Source organism: Lates calcarifer, linkage group LG9 (assembly GCF_001640805.2).
Source record: "Lates calcarifer isolate ASB-BC8 linkage group LG9, TLL_Latcal_v3, whole genome shotgun sequence".
Classification (NCBI taxonomy): domain Eukaryota; kingdom Metazoa; phylum Chordata; class Actinopteri; family Centropomidae; genus Lates; species Lates calcarifer.
Genome location: NC_066841.1, coordinates 18,032,438 through 18,050,973, shown reverse-complemented (window position 1 = coordinate 18,050,973; position 18,536 = coordinate 18,032,438). Strand labels below are relative to the sequence as shown.

Here is an 18,536-nt window from a genome sequence, read left to right as displayed (position 1 = left end):
CAACGAGATTGGAGAGCTTCTCCTTTACAGTGCAAACATACAAAATATACAGAAACAAAAAACATATATAGAAAAGATAGAAAAAACAGTGCAACTCTATATACAATGAGGTATAGGTGTGAATGTGAATGTATTGCACAGGTGTGTTGTGTTGCACAGGACGGCTGTACAGTTAAATAGTTAAAGTGCACAGAGTGAGGCATATTGCACAGTCTATGTTATGTTGATGGTGGGGGTCATTGTGTGTGAGAGTTCAGGTCAAACAGCTGGGAACCAGGATGTGTTCTGTCTTTGATAAAGCTCTGAGCTCTGCTGAGGCACCGGGTGGCGTAGATGTCCGTCAGGGAGGAGTGAGGGCAGCCAACGATCCTCTGTGGTGCTTTGACCGTCCTCTGAAGCCTTACTCTGTCTGCCTCAGAGCAACGTCCGTACCAGGTGGAAACACAGTACGTCAGCAGGCTCTCGATGGATGAGCGGTAGAAGGCCAGCAGCAGCTTCCTGTCTAGGTTATTCTTCCTGAGGACTCTCAGGAAGTGTAGACGCTGCTCTGCCTTCTTTATGCCGCCGAGATGTTGCGCGTCCAGGAGAGGTCATCGGAGATCTGGACTCCCAGGAACCTGAATGTGTGGACCCTCTCCACACACTCGCCGTTGATGTAGAGGGGGGGCAGGTCAGTTCTGTTCCTCCTGAAGTCTATGATGATCTCCTTTGTTTTTGTGGTGTTGAGTGCCAGGTTGTTGTCTGTTCACCAGGTTGTTACCCATTACCCATTTATTAATGGATTACATAGAGAGGATGGATACCAACCAAAGGGATTTTAGTAGGTAAGATTAGATGGACTGAGTAATATACACAGTAATAATACAATATTATGGTACTTGACTATTGTTAAGATGCACCTGTGGGACACTTTGGCTTTGGTGGTGCTACTTTAGGTGTGTTTAGTCTGTACTGGACTTTACACAACATACATGACAAACTCTACATTGTTTGAAAACTAAGTCTCCTGATTCTGACTATTAAGCTGTAGGGTTATGACTGTAATGAAAAGAGTTGAAAAAAAAAAAAACCTTTTTAGTTTGAATGGAATATTTTCATGCTTGTGTATGAAAAAGGACAAGACAGACTTAAAGATCTGAAACCATCCTGTAAACACTTTATTATGGGTGTCTTATTAGAAAATAGCACTACCCTTTATACATGAATGTATTAGCAGAATTTATACAACATGATGCAACACAGTGTGCTTAACAACAGATGAAAAGACAGATGGGAAAAAAAACAGGAATGTTAAAAAGCAAATGTGTGAAATGTGCATTTTATTTAGTATGTTATGTGGAGGTTTATTGTGCTCTTACAACAAAGCATCCGCCCACTCTTCAATTTTGAACCAATGACTTTCACGCCTCCACATCTCGTCTGCCTATCAACCCGCGTTCAGCCCACTGCATGACGTAACACCCAGTCTGAAAGTGCAATGGCGATATTGGACAATAACAGCCATCGCTTTTGGGAACCACATCTATATTATGTCGCTAACGTTAAAGAAAACACCTCCAGTCGGCTGCAGAACCACATATAATATCGGGACACTGCGCGAGCGTCAACCTGCGACCGGGAAAAGTGATTTCACAGCCTCCGCACGCGATGACAGTTTAGACTAAAACGCTGGTAAGTGCAAACTCTGGTGATTGCAACAGCATTTGCAAAAGGCTTTTCCAGTAAATGGTCTCTTGCAGGCAGCTTCGGATTTCAAAGGGGCGTGGCGGCGTGCTGGGTACCACTTCTGACTAAAGGATGCTGATAGCTTAGCAACAAGGAAGGAAAAGGAAGCAGAGGAGAGACAATGGATGTGCGATTTGTCAGCATCGTTACTGGGTAGGCTTAGCTGAGCGTGTATTGTTTGACTAGAAAGAGGGGCAGCCGGTGACCATCATCACCATTCTCATCCTCATCAGTTTGTGCCAAGTCAACTACAAGGAGCCATGAATGCTGAGTGGAAATGTAAACAAAGGGTGTGGGCCTCTCAGCTGGCCTGTGATGCTCTGTCACAGTCAGGAACCACGACTGGTGTTGATCAGAGGAGAAGATTTTTACACTCGTGATACAGTCATGCTTGATGGATGACAGTGTTTTTAAAGCCTGGTCAGTTTTGTCAGAGGCAGGGCTAGATTGCCAGCAGCTGTCCAGAGACCCTGAATATTATATTCACTTCAGCCTTCACTAGTTCCAGCTTTATACATGCTTTATGTTCTCTGATAGTTGCTGAACCTTTAGCTGTTGATCTGGTAAAAACAAGCAATCTGATGCTGTTACCTTAAGGTTAAGAAAAATGTAACAGGCATTTTTTCCACATTTTTATGTCATTGTATTGACCAAATGAGTTACTGTTTCTCCAAGAAAATAACTGATGATGATAATAATGGTTGGTTGCAGTCCACATAGAAGAGTAAAAGCTGCCTACATCCTTCAGTATATGCAGGACAAATGTTGGTGTTCATGATTTTTGCTATTTTTTCAATGCACTCTTTTTTACACATGTAAATTAAACTGTGGTTCAGACATAAATTCAGTGAATTATACAGAACAGAAACAAATCCACATGTACATAAGACACTGTTCAATACGCAGCTCTCCTCAGCATAAATGAACTGCTCTGCTCTGTTTCTGTCTACATACTTTGATCAATGGCAAATCTGTTAGGAACTTGTGCCATTGAAATGGAATATCTGCTATGTCAGGTCCTCCGTTCTCCATCTTGTAGCCTTGTCTTGAGGAGGGACTGTGTCTCAAAATGTAGCTGAAGACCTTAACTGTTTTAGTTTATGTTGTAGTTGTTTGTTGTTCTACACTGGAAACTCCTGCTTGACAGCTTTAGTTTCTGGTTATTGTGCAGATGTGCAAATAATGAGTACTTTTACTTTTGGTACTTAAAGTAAATTTTGATGCTAAGTCTTCTGTTCTTGCAGAACTTTTACTTGTAACTGAATATTCTACACTGTGGTCCTGCCACTTTTACATAAGGAAGAGTTCTAAATATTTCTACAAACATATAAATATGGATAGAAATTAGCACATTTCCTAGAACTAGATGCCTTACAATGTGCCTAACAGAACATGAAAAACATAAATGAAAAGACAGGTGCAAAGGTAGGAACATTAACAACACATCTGTGGTTTTTGTAAAGTTTGTTTTATCGAATTGCTTCCATTTTTTCATCTTTTGTCTTTAGTCCTCAGTTGAATGTAGATGTTGGGTACATTCTATATTTTAACATACATTAAAATGTTTATGTTGTTTTTCACTTTAAAAAAATCATTAAATGTGTTATTTGGTGCTCAAACTTTTGCGCACAGCTGTCTAAAATATCAGGATGAATGCCCATCATTATTCCCTGAAGCCTGTTAACATGTTCAGGTGTTTTGTTTTTTGTGTGGAGAAAGTTGTTACACTTATGAAGCACCTGCTCCTTACATTTGAGTTTTGAAGAAAAAAGTCAGAAATGATTTTGCAGGTAAGTGAAAAATAGTTCACTGACATCAGTATTCATCAGAGTTTCCTAGAAGGAAAATTCTGAATTTTGTTACAGCAACAGTGTCCTATTTTTTAGGAAATCATGAGGAAAGTTTCCAGGAAATTACCTGGAAAATATGGGACCTGTACAATAAAGTGTTACCAAATATTCACCACAGCTAATTTGTCACCCAGTGCTTCTCTAACTGTTGCATCAAAATGGATTCTTCTCTTCTTCTGTCCCAGGTGTGACGTGTGAACAGACACCATGGCCACACAGGAACCGTCCCCTCCTTCGTCCATGGAGAGCAATAAACCCGGCTTTCCCAAGAAGATCCTGGGCAATAAGCTGGAGGACAAGCACCTGTGCAACTGCTGCCACAATATACTCAGACGACCATTTCAAGCCCAGTGTGGACATCGCTTCTGTTCCTACTGCTTCAACAGGACTGTGAGGTGAGGAGCTACAGAAGTATATGGACACCAAGAGATTCGAGAGAGCGCAAAACAAACCAGACTGCAGGTCAACATGTTAGACTGCATAGGCACAGGTTCATAAGAGCAGGATTAGATTTGTGTATCATGGAGGTCAGAATATTGAGCATAACAGATTGATTTGTGAGTGCATGGGGAACTGTGTCAGGACATTTGAGCGAGCCACAGGGACTCTCACACTTGTAATGTTCAAAGCTGTTCACGGTCACAATTCCCTGAACGCAAACTCAAACTGAGAGAAGAACATCACCTGTTCGGTTTGACCTGAGGGGTCATTCTGTTAGACCCTTCCTTCTACTTTCAAAATAAAAGCTGGAACAGTGGCATTTTTTAACCACAAGATGGAGACAGAGAACGTTTTTTGTTTGTATTATGTTTAAAAGTGACGCTACATTTAACATTGAAAGAAAATGATTAGAATCACTAGAAGAAAAACATTTATGAATGAGGCTCAATGTGACTTCTGAGGAGAATGTGATATAAGGTGTTGGGGTTTACTGTGATCATAAACATATGTCTTAAATACTCATATGGCCACAAGTCACTTGTTTTTCCTTGGCAGGGCTTTAACTTTGGAAAAAAAAAAAAAAAACCCATGACCCTGAGGTCTGGATGTGGGCGTGGCCTGTTGAAGCTTGTGAGTCAAAAATAGTTTGCAAGGGACCTCTTGTGATCTCAAGTGCTCAGAAACCAAAACAGCTGGAAGGAAAGCAAGAGAGCAGACTCAAGTATGATTCTGCTCTAATGTGCTTTCAGATGTTGTGTTGCATATTGAGTAATGCTCAGAATTTGTTTCGTGCTCTCTCAAATCTTTACCAAGTGTATTTGGGGGTGGGGGGGTGGGGGGTGTCTCTGTAGGGGTGGAGGAAGGACTCACATGTTCTACTTAGGTAAAAGTAACAGTACACAGTGTAGAAATACTCTGTTACCTGACATTTACTGGAGTATGTAAGCAACATTTTAATATTATACTTACTTAAAATAGAGGACATTTAAACGTCTTTAATACGCTGTTAGGTAGTTAAACCTATCACATGTTATGAGTTTGTTTTATTTATTTTAATGATGCAGCTGTTAAAAGTGGAGGTCATTTCAGCTACTTTATATACTCGTGGCCAGCTTAATCTGTCATTTTACATCAGAATTTATTTGAAATCTAAAAAGTATGAAAAAATATAGTGGAGTAAAAAGGGCAGCATTTCCCTCTGAAATGTGGTGGAGTAGAGCTATAAAATTGCAGAAAATGAAAACACTGGAGTACATTAGAATTGTATTTAAGAACAGTACTTGAGTAAATGTCTTTAGTTACTTTCCACCATGGGGTATCTGATGTTTGCATATTTTTGATTAGCAGGATGTTGTCATATATTGTTGTTTTATTGCAGTAATGGACCTCAGAAATGCAATGCTTGCATCAAAGAGGATATTTTTGAGGATCCTACATCAATTTTGAAACAAGGATGTGTGAGTATGAAAGTATTTTTATCCAGCAGAAAAAAAAGAGAGTTAATTTCTTGATTTAACTTTACCACCAGTGAATTCAAAGAAATTATACTGTAGCCGCTCCTTAGGTATTTTCATTAAAATACTTATTTATTATTTATTTTCTCGGCTGTCATTTTAGTTAATTTGAATCAACTAATCATTTCAACTCAGAGGGATGACACAAGACAAAATAAATAATTAATTATTATTAGAGCAAATTAGAGCAAATCTTACATACAAGTCCCTGTTGCTGTTTATGCTCAGAGGAGCCATGTTGGATTAAATACAGTTTTTTGCCTCTCTACCTCTGCCTTCCTTCAACTACATTTTATAAACATGTGCAAAGTGGACAAAGTCTTATTTCATTGCTTGAATTCTTGGATGACAACAAACATGTCCCATTCCAAACCTGCACTCATATGTCACAGTCCTGCAGCCACAGGTTTGATGCTGAAGACCTGTTCAGACCGTGTGTGAGCAGATATGAGGGACAAATGTTTGTGTTCATGATTCTTGGATCTTCTTCAGTTCACTCCTAAACCCACAATTAAACTTCGACACTGCTGAAGGAAATTCAGCCGATCGTACATCCTGACAGGGAAAAGAAAAGTACACAAATACATGTTCAATACATAACTTTCCTCAACATAAATAATCAGTGTAAAGTGACGGGGAGGCAGACATTGTACAGACACCGTGTGACAGCAGATCCTCTTTGTTTTGTCTTGTTTTTTCAGGCTTTTCCTGACAACGCAGTTCGAAGGGAAGTTGAGAACCTGTCAGCTGTTTGCATCAATGAAAGTTGCACTTGGAAAGGCAGTATTAAAGAGTATGAGGTGAGGTGACCTCTGACCGACTTTCATGACCTTTTTTTGTTTGTTAGTAATGTTTTGTTTTTACTGTTTTTAAATAAACAGAAATGTGCTGTTTTTGTCTATGAGCAGATGTTTGTATGTTCTGATATCTCAGCTTCACCTTGCTGTGTATGTACTGTATATAGACAGTTAAGGCAGAAGTCACCATGCTGTAAAAACTCCCACAACCTAAACTCTACTTTCTACAGCTGAACCATGAGGGGAAGTGTGAGTTCATGATCATCCCCTGCCCCTCCTGTAAAGAACGAATTCGCTTCAATGAACAGGAGCGCCATAATGAGCGAGAGTGCCCGGAGAGAACTCTCAACTGCAAGTACTGCAAGGAGCCATTTCACTTCAAAAATATCAAGGTTAGAAATTATTTATTCTAGACTTAAGATGCTGAGCATGTCTGGGCCTGTGCTGTGCATCACAGCAGCTCTTTGCGTCATTAAAAGAAACACTGTCACTTTTGTTCTCAGGCACACGATGAGATCTGTCCCAAGTACCCGATGATCTGTGAAGGCTGCGCCAAGAAGAAAATACCCAGAGAAAAGGTGAATCTGTAAAAAAAAAAAAAAAAACATTTTTTGGAAACATTTTGTTGCAGAAAAGGTCACAGGCCCACGTAGCTACAGCACTACAGTTATGATTACATTCCAGTCACAGAGCTAAGTGTTTTTTCCTGAAAAATATATGCAGGGAAATCTTTTAAAGACCAAGAAGGCTGTTTAACAACTCTCTCCGCTGTTCTGAAGATAGCTCCAGAATTCTCAAAGACTTGTGTAAAAAAAAAGGTATCGTCCATGGCACGTTAAAAAAAAAGATTTGAACCAAGTTGTGATTCTGTTTCCCATCAAAGCAGCCAGAAATGACACGTCCCTGCTCGTTCATTTTATTTGATTTTATTTGCATAGATTACAGTATAAAACAAGATAATAATAGAAATAAAACAGATGTGTCAGGAGAGATCAGGAAGTTATAGGCTTATGTAACACACCACCACTTAACTCATGAAGTAAAAAAAGAACAAAGGAAACAACATTATTTAACAAAATACAAAGAGAGACACAAAATGAAGAGAAGAGGTCACTAAATCAGCAGAACAGAAAGACACAGAGAAAGAATTTGATATAATCAGCAACTAATAGACATAAATTAAGTTTATTTATAACATATTGTAAAGATAATCAGCTGTTTGTAACACCATGATATCTAAAGGAATACTGGCTCTGTTAGGTTCGGTAAAAAAGGAGGCTGGAGATGTTCTGTCCTTCTGGGATATGAGAGGTAAATCTGAAGAAGTTTGCATGAATATGTAAAATAATAGTAGCATTGTTGCAGACAAATAGAACAGATAATAAACTTTTACAATTTGATTCATGCCATATAATCAAGGACATGTGTCTTTTCTGTTCTGTCTTGCCTCTTTGTAACTTGTAAATTCTGGTTCCTGGTTTTTTCAAGCAGCCGACAGAATACTTGTTCCATTCAGATGATCAGAGGAGTCTCAGAGGAGATTCTGGAAATATCCAGTACATGAGAGGCACAGACTGAGGCTACTGTAGCAGCTCTTATGCTACGTTTGCTAATTGATTACATTTTCTAAAACATATATATATATATATGTAATGTATTTGTTGTTTTTATTTTCTGTTTTTTTCCAGTATGTGGACCATATTAAGTTCTGCAGCAAATTCAGAACTCCGTGTCGATTTCATGTGGTGGGATGTGACATGTCTGTAAGTAACTCAATCGTTTTCTCAATCGTTATCTTTATATATTCACACACATCATCAGATTAGGGATCGTATGAAAGTTATTAGCTGTCAGAAAAGAGGGCGGCTTATGTATTTTTTCTTTTCTTTATTTCTTTCTCATCCTTGATTCAGTCTTCCCTCGGAAGATTCATTTGTTTGGGTTTTTTTTTAGATCTAATAAATATGTCATATTATTTCCATAATAGAGTGTTTGTAAAATTTTAAATGACTACTTCAGTTCCAGGTCACAATCAAACATCCAAAACTCAAACATAGTCAATTTATAGTCAAGATGTACAACATATAAACGCATATTTATGAAGTTGAAACTAACAGATTCTTGGTATTTCTACTTGAAAAGTAAATACAGTTAAATATGGATACACAGAAATTCCTCACACCTTTGGTGTTAGTTTCACATTAAGAAAAGCAGTTACAAGTGGAACTGCAAATACTTGAGTGCAGCTCATTCCATTTTTAAGGATCACAGTATCTGAATCTAGTTTATTCCAAGCTCAGTTTGAATGTGTGATACAGCTGATGTTAAAATGTCCTGTGATCTGACATTTAAAATACTGTATTTACTGTATGTGAGACCAGAGAGAGGTGATGAGGGAGTCTTTGAGGTGGGGGGAGAGGCATGCATACACAAAATATCACTAGAATCAAGAGCAGGGAAATAATTGTGAATTGTACAATGGTCTTCTGTCCAAGGAGAATATGTCTGTGAAGGTTCATCAAGTGCTAAGACTGAAGGCAACTGGACTTCTTTTAGGTTCTTGAAGACATTTCACCTCTCACCCAAAAGGCTTCTTCAGTTCTGAAAACTGGTTGTGGAGTCCCAGGTATTTAACCTCCAGGGGTGGTTATGGGCGTCGTTTGACCCAGTCGTTATGCGAGTCGTTAGGGTCACATGAGCCCAGGTGTGACTTGTTGGTGGGTCGTTTCCCCACCCTGACATCATGTGAGTCGTTAGGGTCACACGTCTCAAGGTGTGAATGGGGGTTGAACCCCCTGGGTAAGGATCTCAGGACTGCATTGTAAGTGGCTGAAAGATGGTGTCGTAGATGGACGTTCCAGGTGGACATAGATGACCTCTTTCACTCCTCTCTCAAACCATCTGTCTTCTCTATCCAAAATGTAGACACTGTTGTCCTCAAAAGAGCGTCCCCTCTTCTTCACATGTAAATTGACAGCTGCGTCTCAGTGGTCCATTTACACCTGTCCAAGGAGAAGTGTGGTTTGTTACTTTACAGAAATCCAGTACTGACCTTGTGCTTGTTGCCTTCCTTTCTGAAGGTGGAGAAGGAAAAGATTCACGACCATGAGCGCGCCTATGCCTACGAGCACCTCAATCTGTTGCTGCACTACATTATGGGCATGAAAGTGAGCATGGAGGGCCTGCAGCCCCAGGGACTGGAACTAGCCGGACACAAACTGGTGGAACTCCAACAGTCCCTCAGGGAGCTCGAGGCCAGAGTCTCACAGCTCAGCACCACCACCTCTGGGCCTCCCGTGCAGGGAGCTGCCGCCTCCTCTTCATCCTCCAGCTCCGGTCCCCCTGGTCCACCTGCTTCAGCTCCTCTCCCTCCGCCTCCCACTCTGGCTCCCACTCTGTCTGTGTCTACCTCCTTCACGCCTTTGCCCAGCTCGGTGGGAGCAGCGCTGGAGCTCCAGCTCCACAGCGAGAAGACCAAGGTGGCCGAGCTGGGCCGCAGGTGCACGGAACTCGAAGTTAAAGCTGGCACGTTTGAAAATGTGGTGTGTGTCCTGAACAGAGAGGTGGAGAGGTTTGCCACCACCATGGAGGCCAGCAACCGTCAGCATAAACTGGACCAGGACAAGATCGAGGCTCTGAGTAATAAGGTAGGACTGGAAGGAGACAGAACCATGACTGCGCTGGTTGTAGTGATTTAAAAAATCACACACTCTCTCTTCTACACTGACATGATACACATCCTTTTAGTCTGATTTACACTTCCTGAGTTTATTATCTCCACTGTCCATAAAAAAAATCATATCAAAAAGACACTCCTTAAATCCAGAACCTGGCTGGGAAGTTTTCTTCACTGTAATCCAGCGATAGTTGTCTGCACATTCATTGGCACATTGCAAACAGGAACTACTAATTCAATTTTAACTTAAATATAAAGAGATGGATAGAAGAGGAGGATAGAAATAGTAACTGTAGTCTCAACACTGTATGTTATAATTATCCCCAAAATATAAATAAGGCAAAGTATAATAACAGGAGTGACAAAATGTAAAAATATTAACTTTTATCATGTTGCACTATTAATATTTTGTTGACATTTGGCTCAGATCTGACTTATTAATGTGGTATATATATTCCTGGAACACTGACACACCTTTTTTCAATATAAGTGTCCTAAAACATGTGTAGGAAAGCACATGTAAAGTGATGTTTCTGAGTAGTCCTGTTCTGAAAATAATATATGGAATGTCCAAGAACATGTAGTCACTCTGCTACGAGCCCATAAATAAAGGGAGAGCCATGACCTGGGTTTAAAAGGACTGAAGCAAAACCAGCTGTTGTAACTGGAAATATATGATAATGTAAAATGATACTCCACCCACAATCTGTCTTTTGAGTAGTCTTGAAAGGAGGTAGTGAAATGTTTATAGTTTTCTCCTTCAAAGCAAACTGAGGCTTTGGTCAGCTCAGATTCATGTTGATGTGAATTCGACATGAATCTGATGATTTGTCTCCTCCTGCCATGAAAACATTATTTGAATCCTCTGTAACCATGATGACTCCAAAGGGACCGCAGCCTCCAAGAGGGATGAAACTACAAACTCTAAACAGCCGTGTTTCAAATCCACAAGTGCTGAGCATTTTAATCTTAAAAGAAACATTTTTGGCGCAGTAACACATTAACTGTAGCTCAGATTTTATGTGACAAATATTAAATGGATTGAATGAAAAACTTGTGCTGAAGCAGAGTGTGTTTCTTCTCCAGGTGCGACAGCTGGAGAGGACAGTGGGGCTGAAGGACCTGACAGTTGCTGAGATGGAGGGCCGGCTTAGGGAAATGTCTGCCACTACATTTGATGGCGTCTTTGTCTGGAGGATCTCTGATTTTGCCAAAAAGAGACAGGATGCCATCGCAGGTCGAGCCCCTGCCATGTTCTCGCCAGGTAACAGGGTCCATTATTACAGATAATAATGACGTCTTCATGGGTCCAAATAGACCTTGAAATGAACTGATTGAATATTCCCTAAATTGGGTTGCAGGTCATGGCCTGTTTGGTCAACCTGTGTAGATATGTGTTGCAGAAGCCTCTTGACTAAAGCTGAATTTTGCTTCCCTTTCAGCCTTCTATACCAGTAAGTATGGCTATAAGATGTGTCTGCGGATCTATCTGAACGGAGATGGGACAGGGCGTGGCAGCCACTTGTCCCTGTTCTTTGTGGTGATGAGGGGACTGAGTGACGCCCTCCTCAAATGGCCCTTCAACCAGAAGGTAAGAAAAATAAACATAAGGAAGTGAATTACTATGGATTTACGGCTCTTTTTTAGGTCTTAAACAGTCGGGTTGTGTTTGTGTTTAATTACTAAAGGTCTGCTCTGAGTTTTTGTGGCAAATATTATATATTTTTGCCACAGTGATCATATAAGGTAAACACGCTGACAACCCCCTTCTTTCACACAGAGCCAGTTAGTCTAAACTCAGCCTTAGTAAATATGCCCCAGTGTTTCCAGCAGTGTGTAACATTGTTTGAAGCATGTAAACATAATCTCTCCTCTTCCTTACTTCCAGGTGACTCTGATGCTGCTGGACCAGAGCAACAGGGAGCACATCATCGACGCCTTTCGACCTGATGTCACTTCCTCCTCCTTCCAGAGACCTGTGAGCGAGATGAACATCGCCAGCGGCTGTCCGCTCTTCTGCCCGCTCTCCAAGCTCGACGCCAAGAACTCTTACATCCGCGACGACACCATCTTCATCAAGGCGATCGTGGACCTCACCGGTCTCTAGGCGGCTTCACGCGGGTGGTACAGTTTGGCGACCAGGCAGCTCTTTGACCATTACGGCTTCATTTTGGCTCAATCATGGTCCCTTCAGGGCTCTGTTCAGGCATCCTACTGTCCCCTGCAGCTTTAGGGAGACAAACATGCTCGCAACTGTATGCCGCACGTGGCTGCAGTTTGCTCAGTCCAGTCGGCGCTGGCATTGTCATACCTGGTGGATCTCCACATGGGAACCACCATCATTGCTGTACATTTCAGGTGCAAAACTTTTTTTTTCTTTTGAAATCACAGCACCACTCCCATGGTGATAAAACGTCACTTCAGTTCTGCACAAAAGTTTTCAGTTGAAGGACACAGAAGTAAGCACCAGTGCAGCGTGGTCAGTGCAGTGTTGAGTAGAAGTCAAAGTCAGTGAGAAGTGATATTGGAGTGAAAAGAGTGAATAGCATCTTTTTTTATCTCCTACTTTTGAAGACTTGGGATGTTACAGAACATAGACTGTGTTAGAACAGGATTGTAGATTACAGATAGTTTGCGTGATCATTCTGATGTCACTGTAGAAAGCTGGCAGTAGACTTACGGTAGAGGTAGAGTGTGGCTTGATGCAGTTTTTTGCTTTTTCTTGCAGATTGTGGATATTGTGAGCTTCTCAATTCCAGTGTCGAGTGAATTTGCATAGACAAACGTGGAGTTATGTTATGAATAAGATTACAGGCATTTATTTTTGCCTTTTTCACGCAAAGTGCATGCTGCTGGCGTTTTAAGTATAAAATTGCTCCTTAATTTGATTGAGCTTTATGAAGGTTCCTCGTTTGTTGTTCAACTTGTTAGTGAATTAGCCATCCGTGATGGTGGACATTGCCTGCATGTCTTTGGAACCAGGCTATTTACATGTAAAGTTAGTGTTGCGTATTTGTTCCTATTAGGGGTTTGGTGGTTCTGATTGGTGGTTTGGTACATCTGTGGAAGATACAGTGAAGTTACCAAGGAGTCAGGGCAGCTTGCCAGTCAAGCCTGAGGCATAAAACTTACACATGTTTTTTGTCTCTGACAAACATAACATAGCTGGAGTTTTCCCCAGGATATGCTCACTAGCTCACATCTCAACACATAGTACTGTGCCCCACCACAGATTGAGGTTTAACACAGATTCCACGAAATGAAGGAATTGTTCGTTCCTTGTTTTCTGTCCATACAGTATACAGTGCATATGTGTTTCTGCTGCTCTAAGATAGAATACCGATGTGAATCTAATATATATGTTGGTGCAAATATACATGAGGTAAATGTGTGTGGAGGGTGGGAGGCTGAAAACAAGAAATTGTAATACATTGTTGTAGGTGACGGGCCATTGTTGACTTTATTTATTGCAGATTGATGTTCAATGCAGCCCCAGATTAATCTCTTAAGTGTTTTAGTGTGCTCTCACTTATTTCCAATAAGGCACCACAAATTTAACACAACCTCTACAGTATATCCAGATGTTTCTGTAATTTTTCTATGTGTCCACCAGAGATTGCTGTTCTACTTACTTAGCATGCATGCTGAGGTTTTAAGGTTCAACGCTGGCCTGTTTGGAAACCAGTCTCGACCTGTATTGAAACCTCTCTGTGCATGGGAGGCTTCAATTCATATTCACTATGGAGTTTCACGCCGGTTTACTCTGTGAGCCTTGTGTGAACGCATTTATTTGTATTTGTTTGGATGAAAATACTTAATCATAGAATAGTTATTATGTTATATCTGGCACTGCGTCTGTTCAACAGAAGCATCTGCCTATATTCATAGCAATTTATAAATATGTATCTTTCATATCATAATGTTGAAATAATCTATATATCAATGTTAATATACGCAAGATGTTATAATAAACATAGTATTACTGAATACCTTATTAATTCTATATCTATATACCAACTTTTTGTTTGTCAAGATGGTTTGAACAGGCCAGGGCAACCCCTTTGTGCAGTAAGGACTTAGGATTCCTTCTAGATAGAGTGCAATATATGATTATGTCTGTTAGATTTTGACGACATCTTGGCTTTAAGGATTTCCAGAGGTCATACTCAATTTATTTGTTGCCATTTGTTTACATTACTCATTATGGCGCTGAAGAACTGCAACCAATTTTGAACTTTCCAAGGAAATACGGTGCTTTCCTTGTCATTTAGCATACGCTACTTGATATCACTAACATGGGAATCTCTAGTCAGTAGCTTCCCATGAAGCTAACTGGCCATATGAGCTGATGATTTTTAAGAAAGACCATTTTAACGTTGAGGAATTCTTGCTATATAGAGTGAGTGGGTTTATATTCTTAACTTAAACACCTTTCAATGAAGACTGAGCATGTAATAAGTAGGATTACATGAACTTTTTAAAACCTTGAGTGTTCTTGTAATGTGCCAAAATCAAATATTACCTCCATATACTAACAATGTTGTATTGCAAGTTGTATTTTATGTTCTATGCTAAAATATGGTGCCAAATATACAGTATTTATAATGTAAGTTTGTATGTATGCGCGCGTGTGTGTGTGTGTGTGTGTGTGTGTGTGTGCGTGCGTGTGTGCGTGTGAGTTTGTGTGTGCGTGCATGTGTGCCATTTTAATATGATGCATGGGTCACTACTTCGGTGAGCACCAGAGGAGATAATTATTACTGTCCCATGAAACTGTCCTCAAATTACAGACCCTCCCGAGGTTTCTGAATGTAAGCTTTAATTCAGTTTTTTTTCTAAAAACAAAACGCCGTTCTGTAATGTGATGCAGTCGACTTGAACCAACTTTATTTGTGCACTTTGTATTGGTTGTTTGTCCAAACAGGGTATTTTGTTGAGTGATTTATGTACCTTGAAACCAGAGCCATATATATTCTGATGTTGATAATTGATGTATTATGCTAAAAAGGACATGCAGTATGTAATAAAAAGTTTGTTGGTTTCAGATTGGTGATTATTTGATTTGATTCAAGAGAGTTCAGATCCTGAGTCAAAGTCCTACTGGTTGAGGCTGAGCTGGATTTAAATAAATATTAAATATTATTACAAACAGGTTGGTAACCTCTGGTTTAATGTACAATATTGTACCTTATAATCTTTATTAATGTAAAACCTTTTAAAATTTCTTTACCTGAAAAGAACTAACATGGTGCAAAATTGAAAGTTCTAGCACTGCTCACTAGAGGGCACTATAGATCCATTAACAAATTACCAAAACCCCTGTTCTCATGCTCTGGATGTAGTCATTCAGTACTAAAAATAAAAACCAAGGAAAACAGGGATCATTATACTTTTATGGGCAGTGTAATTTAGAAACTATCTTCATTTTCAGACACATACAGACCTTTCAGTACTTGCAGTGAACTGCTGGGACGTTCTCATAAAAAGAAGAAAGTGGATACAAAGGACAGTTTGACCCATCAAACAACACTGTGCATTGTACATATCTGAGTGCTGCCCGGATGGTAATTTAGAAAGTAATATGAATTTTTTTTCCTTCAGCTTCTTCAAAGCACACAGACAGAGCTGCTGTGCTTTGGATAGGGCATGTTGTATAATACATGAGCAGAATTTTTCAGCAGAACAGTTCTACTTCTCTTTTATATTATTAGATTTGATGAAACCTTTCCAGTATTACAGATGTCATGTTACCCTCAGGGTGCTATTAAAAGGCTGGTTGGTTGGCTTAGTGAGTGTAAAGGAAGTAAACTGACGCAGTAGTGGTTACCTTTATAGGATGTGGTTAGGTAAATAGATAAGTTGCAATGCATTTTTTTGTGTAGAAACTGAAAGAAAGAAAAACTTTTTAAAAACCATGTTTATCTTTATTATTTATAACATTTGAACACAATGTAGAGAGCAAAGATTACAAGAGAATCACAACATGATAGATGATAGAAAATCCTTCCAAAGAACCAATCAATGTGAGAAAGTATCTAGTGTACATTTACTCATTTACTGTACTTAAGTATTATATTTAAGTATTTACATTTTATGTTGTTTTATAGGTATCTGCCTTTACATTTTAGAAATACTGTACTTTTTAGATAGACAAAGTTGGTGCGGTGTTACACTCAAATGTCAGCGTCCACACGCTGGAGCATAAATCGAACGCATCTTTCTCAATGGCGCAGTCTTTAAACAGTTCGTGCTGATTACGGCTTGTGTCTCACCTGGTGCTTACACTTAACTGAGGGGTGCATAACTGCTGCTACTTTTAATGCACTATTTCATGCAAAAGCCAACCCAGCTGCCTGCAGTTCAACTTTACCGAAGGACGTATTTGAAGATGAATAACTCTAACTCTATTTTTTTTGCTCGGCCATTAGCATAGTTAGCTGCAGTCGCAGGTTAATGCTAATGCCACAGTTTTCCTGCCGCTGCTGCAACGGCTTCGGTCGACTCCTCACTGAGATGGGACCACTGCTTCACACCACCAAAGCTAAGTATTTGCTGCTTGTGCTAACATGGGTATTGTGAGTATATTCCGGTGCCGTGTATGCGAACAGATGCAGACATGTTGTGAGGTGGCTAGACGCTGCTGGTTCTTTGCTGTCTTCTCATTTTTGGTTTTGGTTGTGTTTTATGGACTGAAAGTTTACAACAACCAGTGGGTGACACCCTCAGGTGTGAGTTTAGGTAGGCCAACACCTACTGAGCTACAACTAACTGGGGGAAACGAGTTTATCAACTTATTTATAGAATAGACAGTTTTATGCCTAAGTCTTTGGGTGATTTTTGAAGTGAAATGAAGTAAATACACCCGTTACAGGAACCTGACATTGAAAATTAGCCTTAAAATCTTCACTTTTCACATGTTAATGCACTGTTGATTTTTATTTCATGAACTTAAAAAAAATCAGAAAAGAAAAAAAAAACAGTAATTATGGCATGTGCAACAGTTTGGGTACTCTACAAAGTCAGTACTGAGTAACTCCTCTTTAGCACAGCTTTCAAATGCTTTTTGTATTTTTTTCTGTCATATTGTAATGTGGGTTTTGGACTTTTGGTCACACTGTAAACCAGACATTTGAAAACATCTCCTTGGCTCTATTTCAACATTTTACAGATGAAAAAACAGTTGAGAGTTTAATTAATAATTTAGTCACCAAAACAGTGAAATGTTGTTTCATTAACTGGCTTGCAGTTCTATCAACAAAATTCCCATATCCTACTGACAGTCAGTGTTAGTTTCTTAAACCAACTGTGTAGTTTCCTGATTGATGACAAATGTCCCCTAACTTTATAAACCTTTAAGTGCCTTTAAAGTAGTTTTTGTGCTTAAACCTTAACCATGCGATGTACCATCAGAAAACCGTTTTATTCTTCAAACGGTGGTTTTTAAAAATGGTTTTAAAAGACACTGACAAGCAATGACATCTGATAAGAGAACACCTCTACGTGTTATTCTGGATGACGTGGATAAGTGATGAAGTGGAGCAGGCATGGGATAAACATTTGCATTCTCTTTCCAACACTGAAATGGACTACTGCTGAGTGGAATAGATGACACACTCCTGCACACATCTCTGTTTCAGCTCCTGTGCTGCTCTGCACTGAATGAATCCCCACAGAGATGTTATGCTGTTGTTGTCTCTGATGAAGTGATCGTTGACTTTTGACTGTCATTAACTGCACAGTTCTTGTGAGTTATTTTCAGACCATTTAAGAGCTCACTTTAAATAAATCACTTTGACTGACTATGCTTTTTGGAGCACTTGGACCATATGTACTACTCTTTCTCTCCTTAGTAGTATGGCATAGTTGACACTTGAATTGATGATGGAAAAGATAGTGGAAAGATGGGGTCCTAGCACCACCCCTGTGGAGCTGGGAGCATTACTGAGAACACAGAGTGGAAATTCTTCTGTACCCATGTGAACTTTTGATATAATTTGTCCTTGTGTGTTTCTCAGTGGGGGTGACTGCTGACAGGAAAGCAGATGGAAAATTAATGCATTTCTGACACAAGCAGGGGTGATAGTACTGTATGTCCTCCAGTAATGCACAAAAACATATGAGACAAGACTCAAGTTGATGTCATAAGAACCTCTGTAGAAATAGTGACCTTAGAAGACATCAGGTGTCTGAAACCTGCCTCAGTCCATGAAGTTTATGAGTCATTACTGATGTATTTGAGCAGTAAGGACTAGATCAGCTGGGCTGATTTTAGCTTATTGCAGATACGTCTTTATTGGATATTAGATTGCATGTAAGTCATGTCAAAGATTTGTTTAAGGACATTAAAAAACTGTGTCTGTTTTTGTTTTTAAACCTTATTTTTATTGCTATAGCAGTAGAATAAATACAGTGATAACAGAACAGACCAGGTCACCAGGGGTAATACATGAGCTCAAACACTAGCAGGTTTGCTTTTTGGTAAGGTTACATTTTCATTTTGCATAGAAATTGGATGTGGAGAGAGAAACAAACA

At 39.7% G+C, this 18,536-nt stretch overlaps 1 protein-coding gene across 1 annotated transcript; it reads left to right on the top strand.

The window, feature by feature from the left end:
- Positions 1-1,435: 1,435 nt before the first annotated feature.
- On the top strand, positions 1,436-15,047 carry LOC108895456 (TNF receptor-associated factor 2). The gene is made up of 11 exons (XM_018694293.2): positions 1,436-1,671; positions 3,761-3,970; positions 5,395-5,473; positions 6,232-6,330; positions 6,558-6,719; positions 6,831-6,905; positions 8,016-8,090; positions 9,408-9,974; positions 11,090-11,267; positions 11,446-11,594; positions 11,892-15,047. The coding sequence occupies exons 2-11, from the start codon at positions 3,783-3,785 to the stop codon at positions 12,108-12,110; spliced, it is 1,791 nt and encodes a 596-aa protein (XP_018549809.1). The 5' UTR covers positions 1,436-1,671; positions 3,761-3,782; the 3' UTR covers positions 12,111-15,047.
- Positions 15,048-18,536: the final 3,489 nt, after the last annotated feature.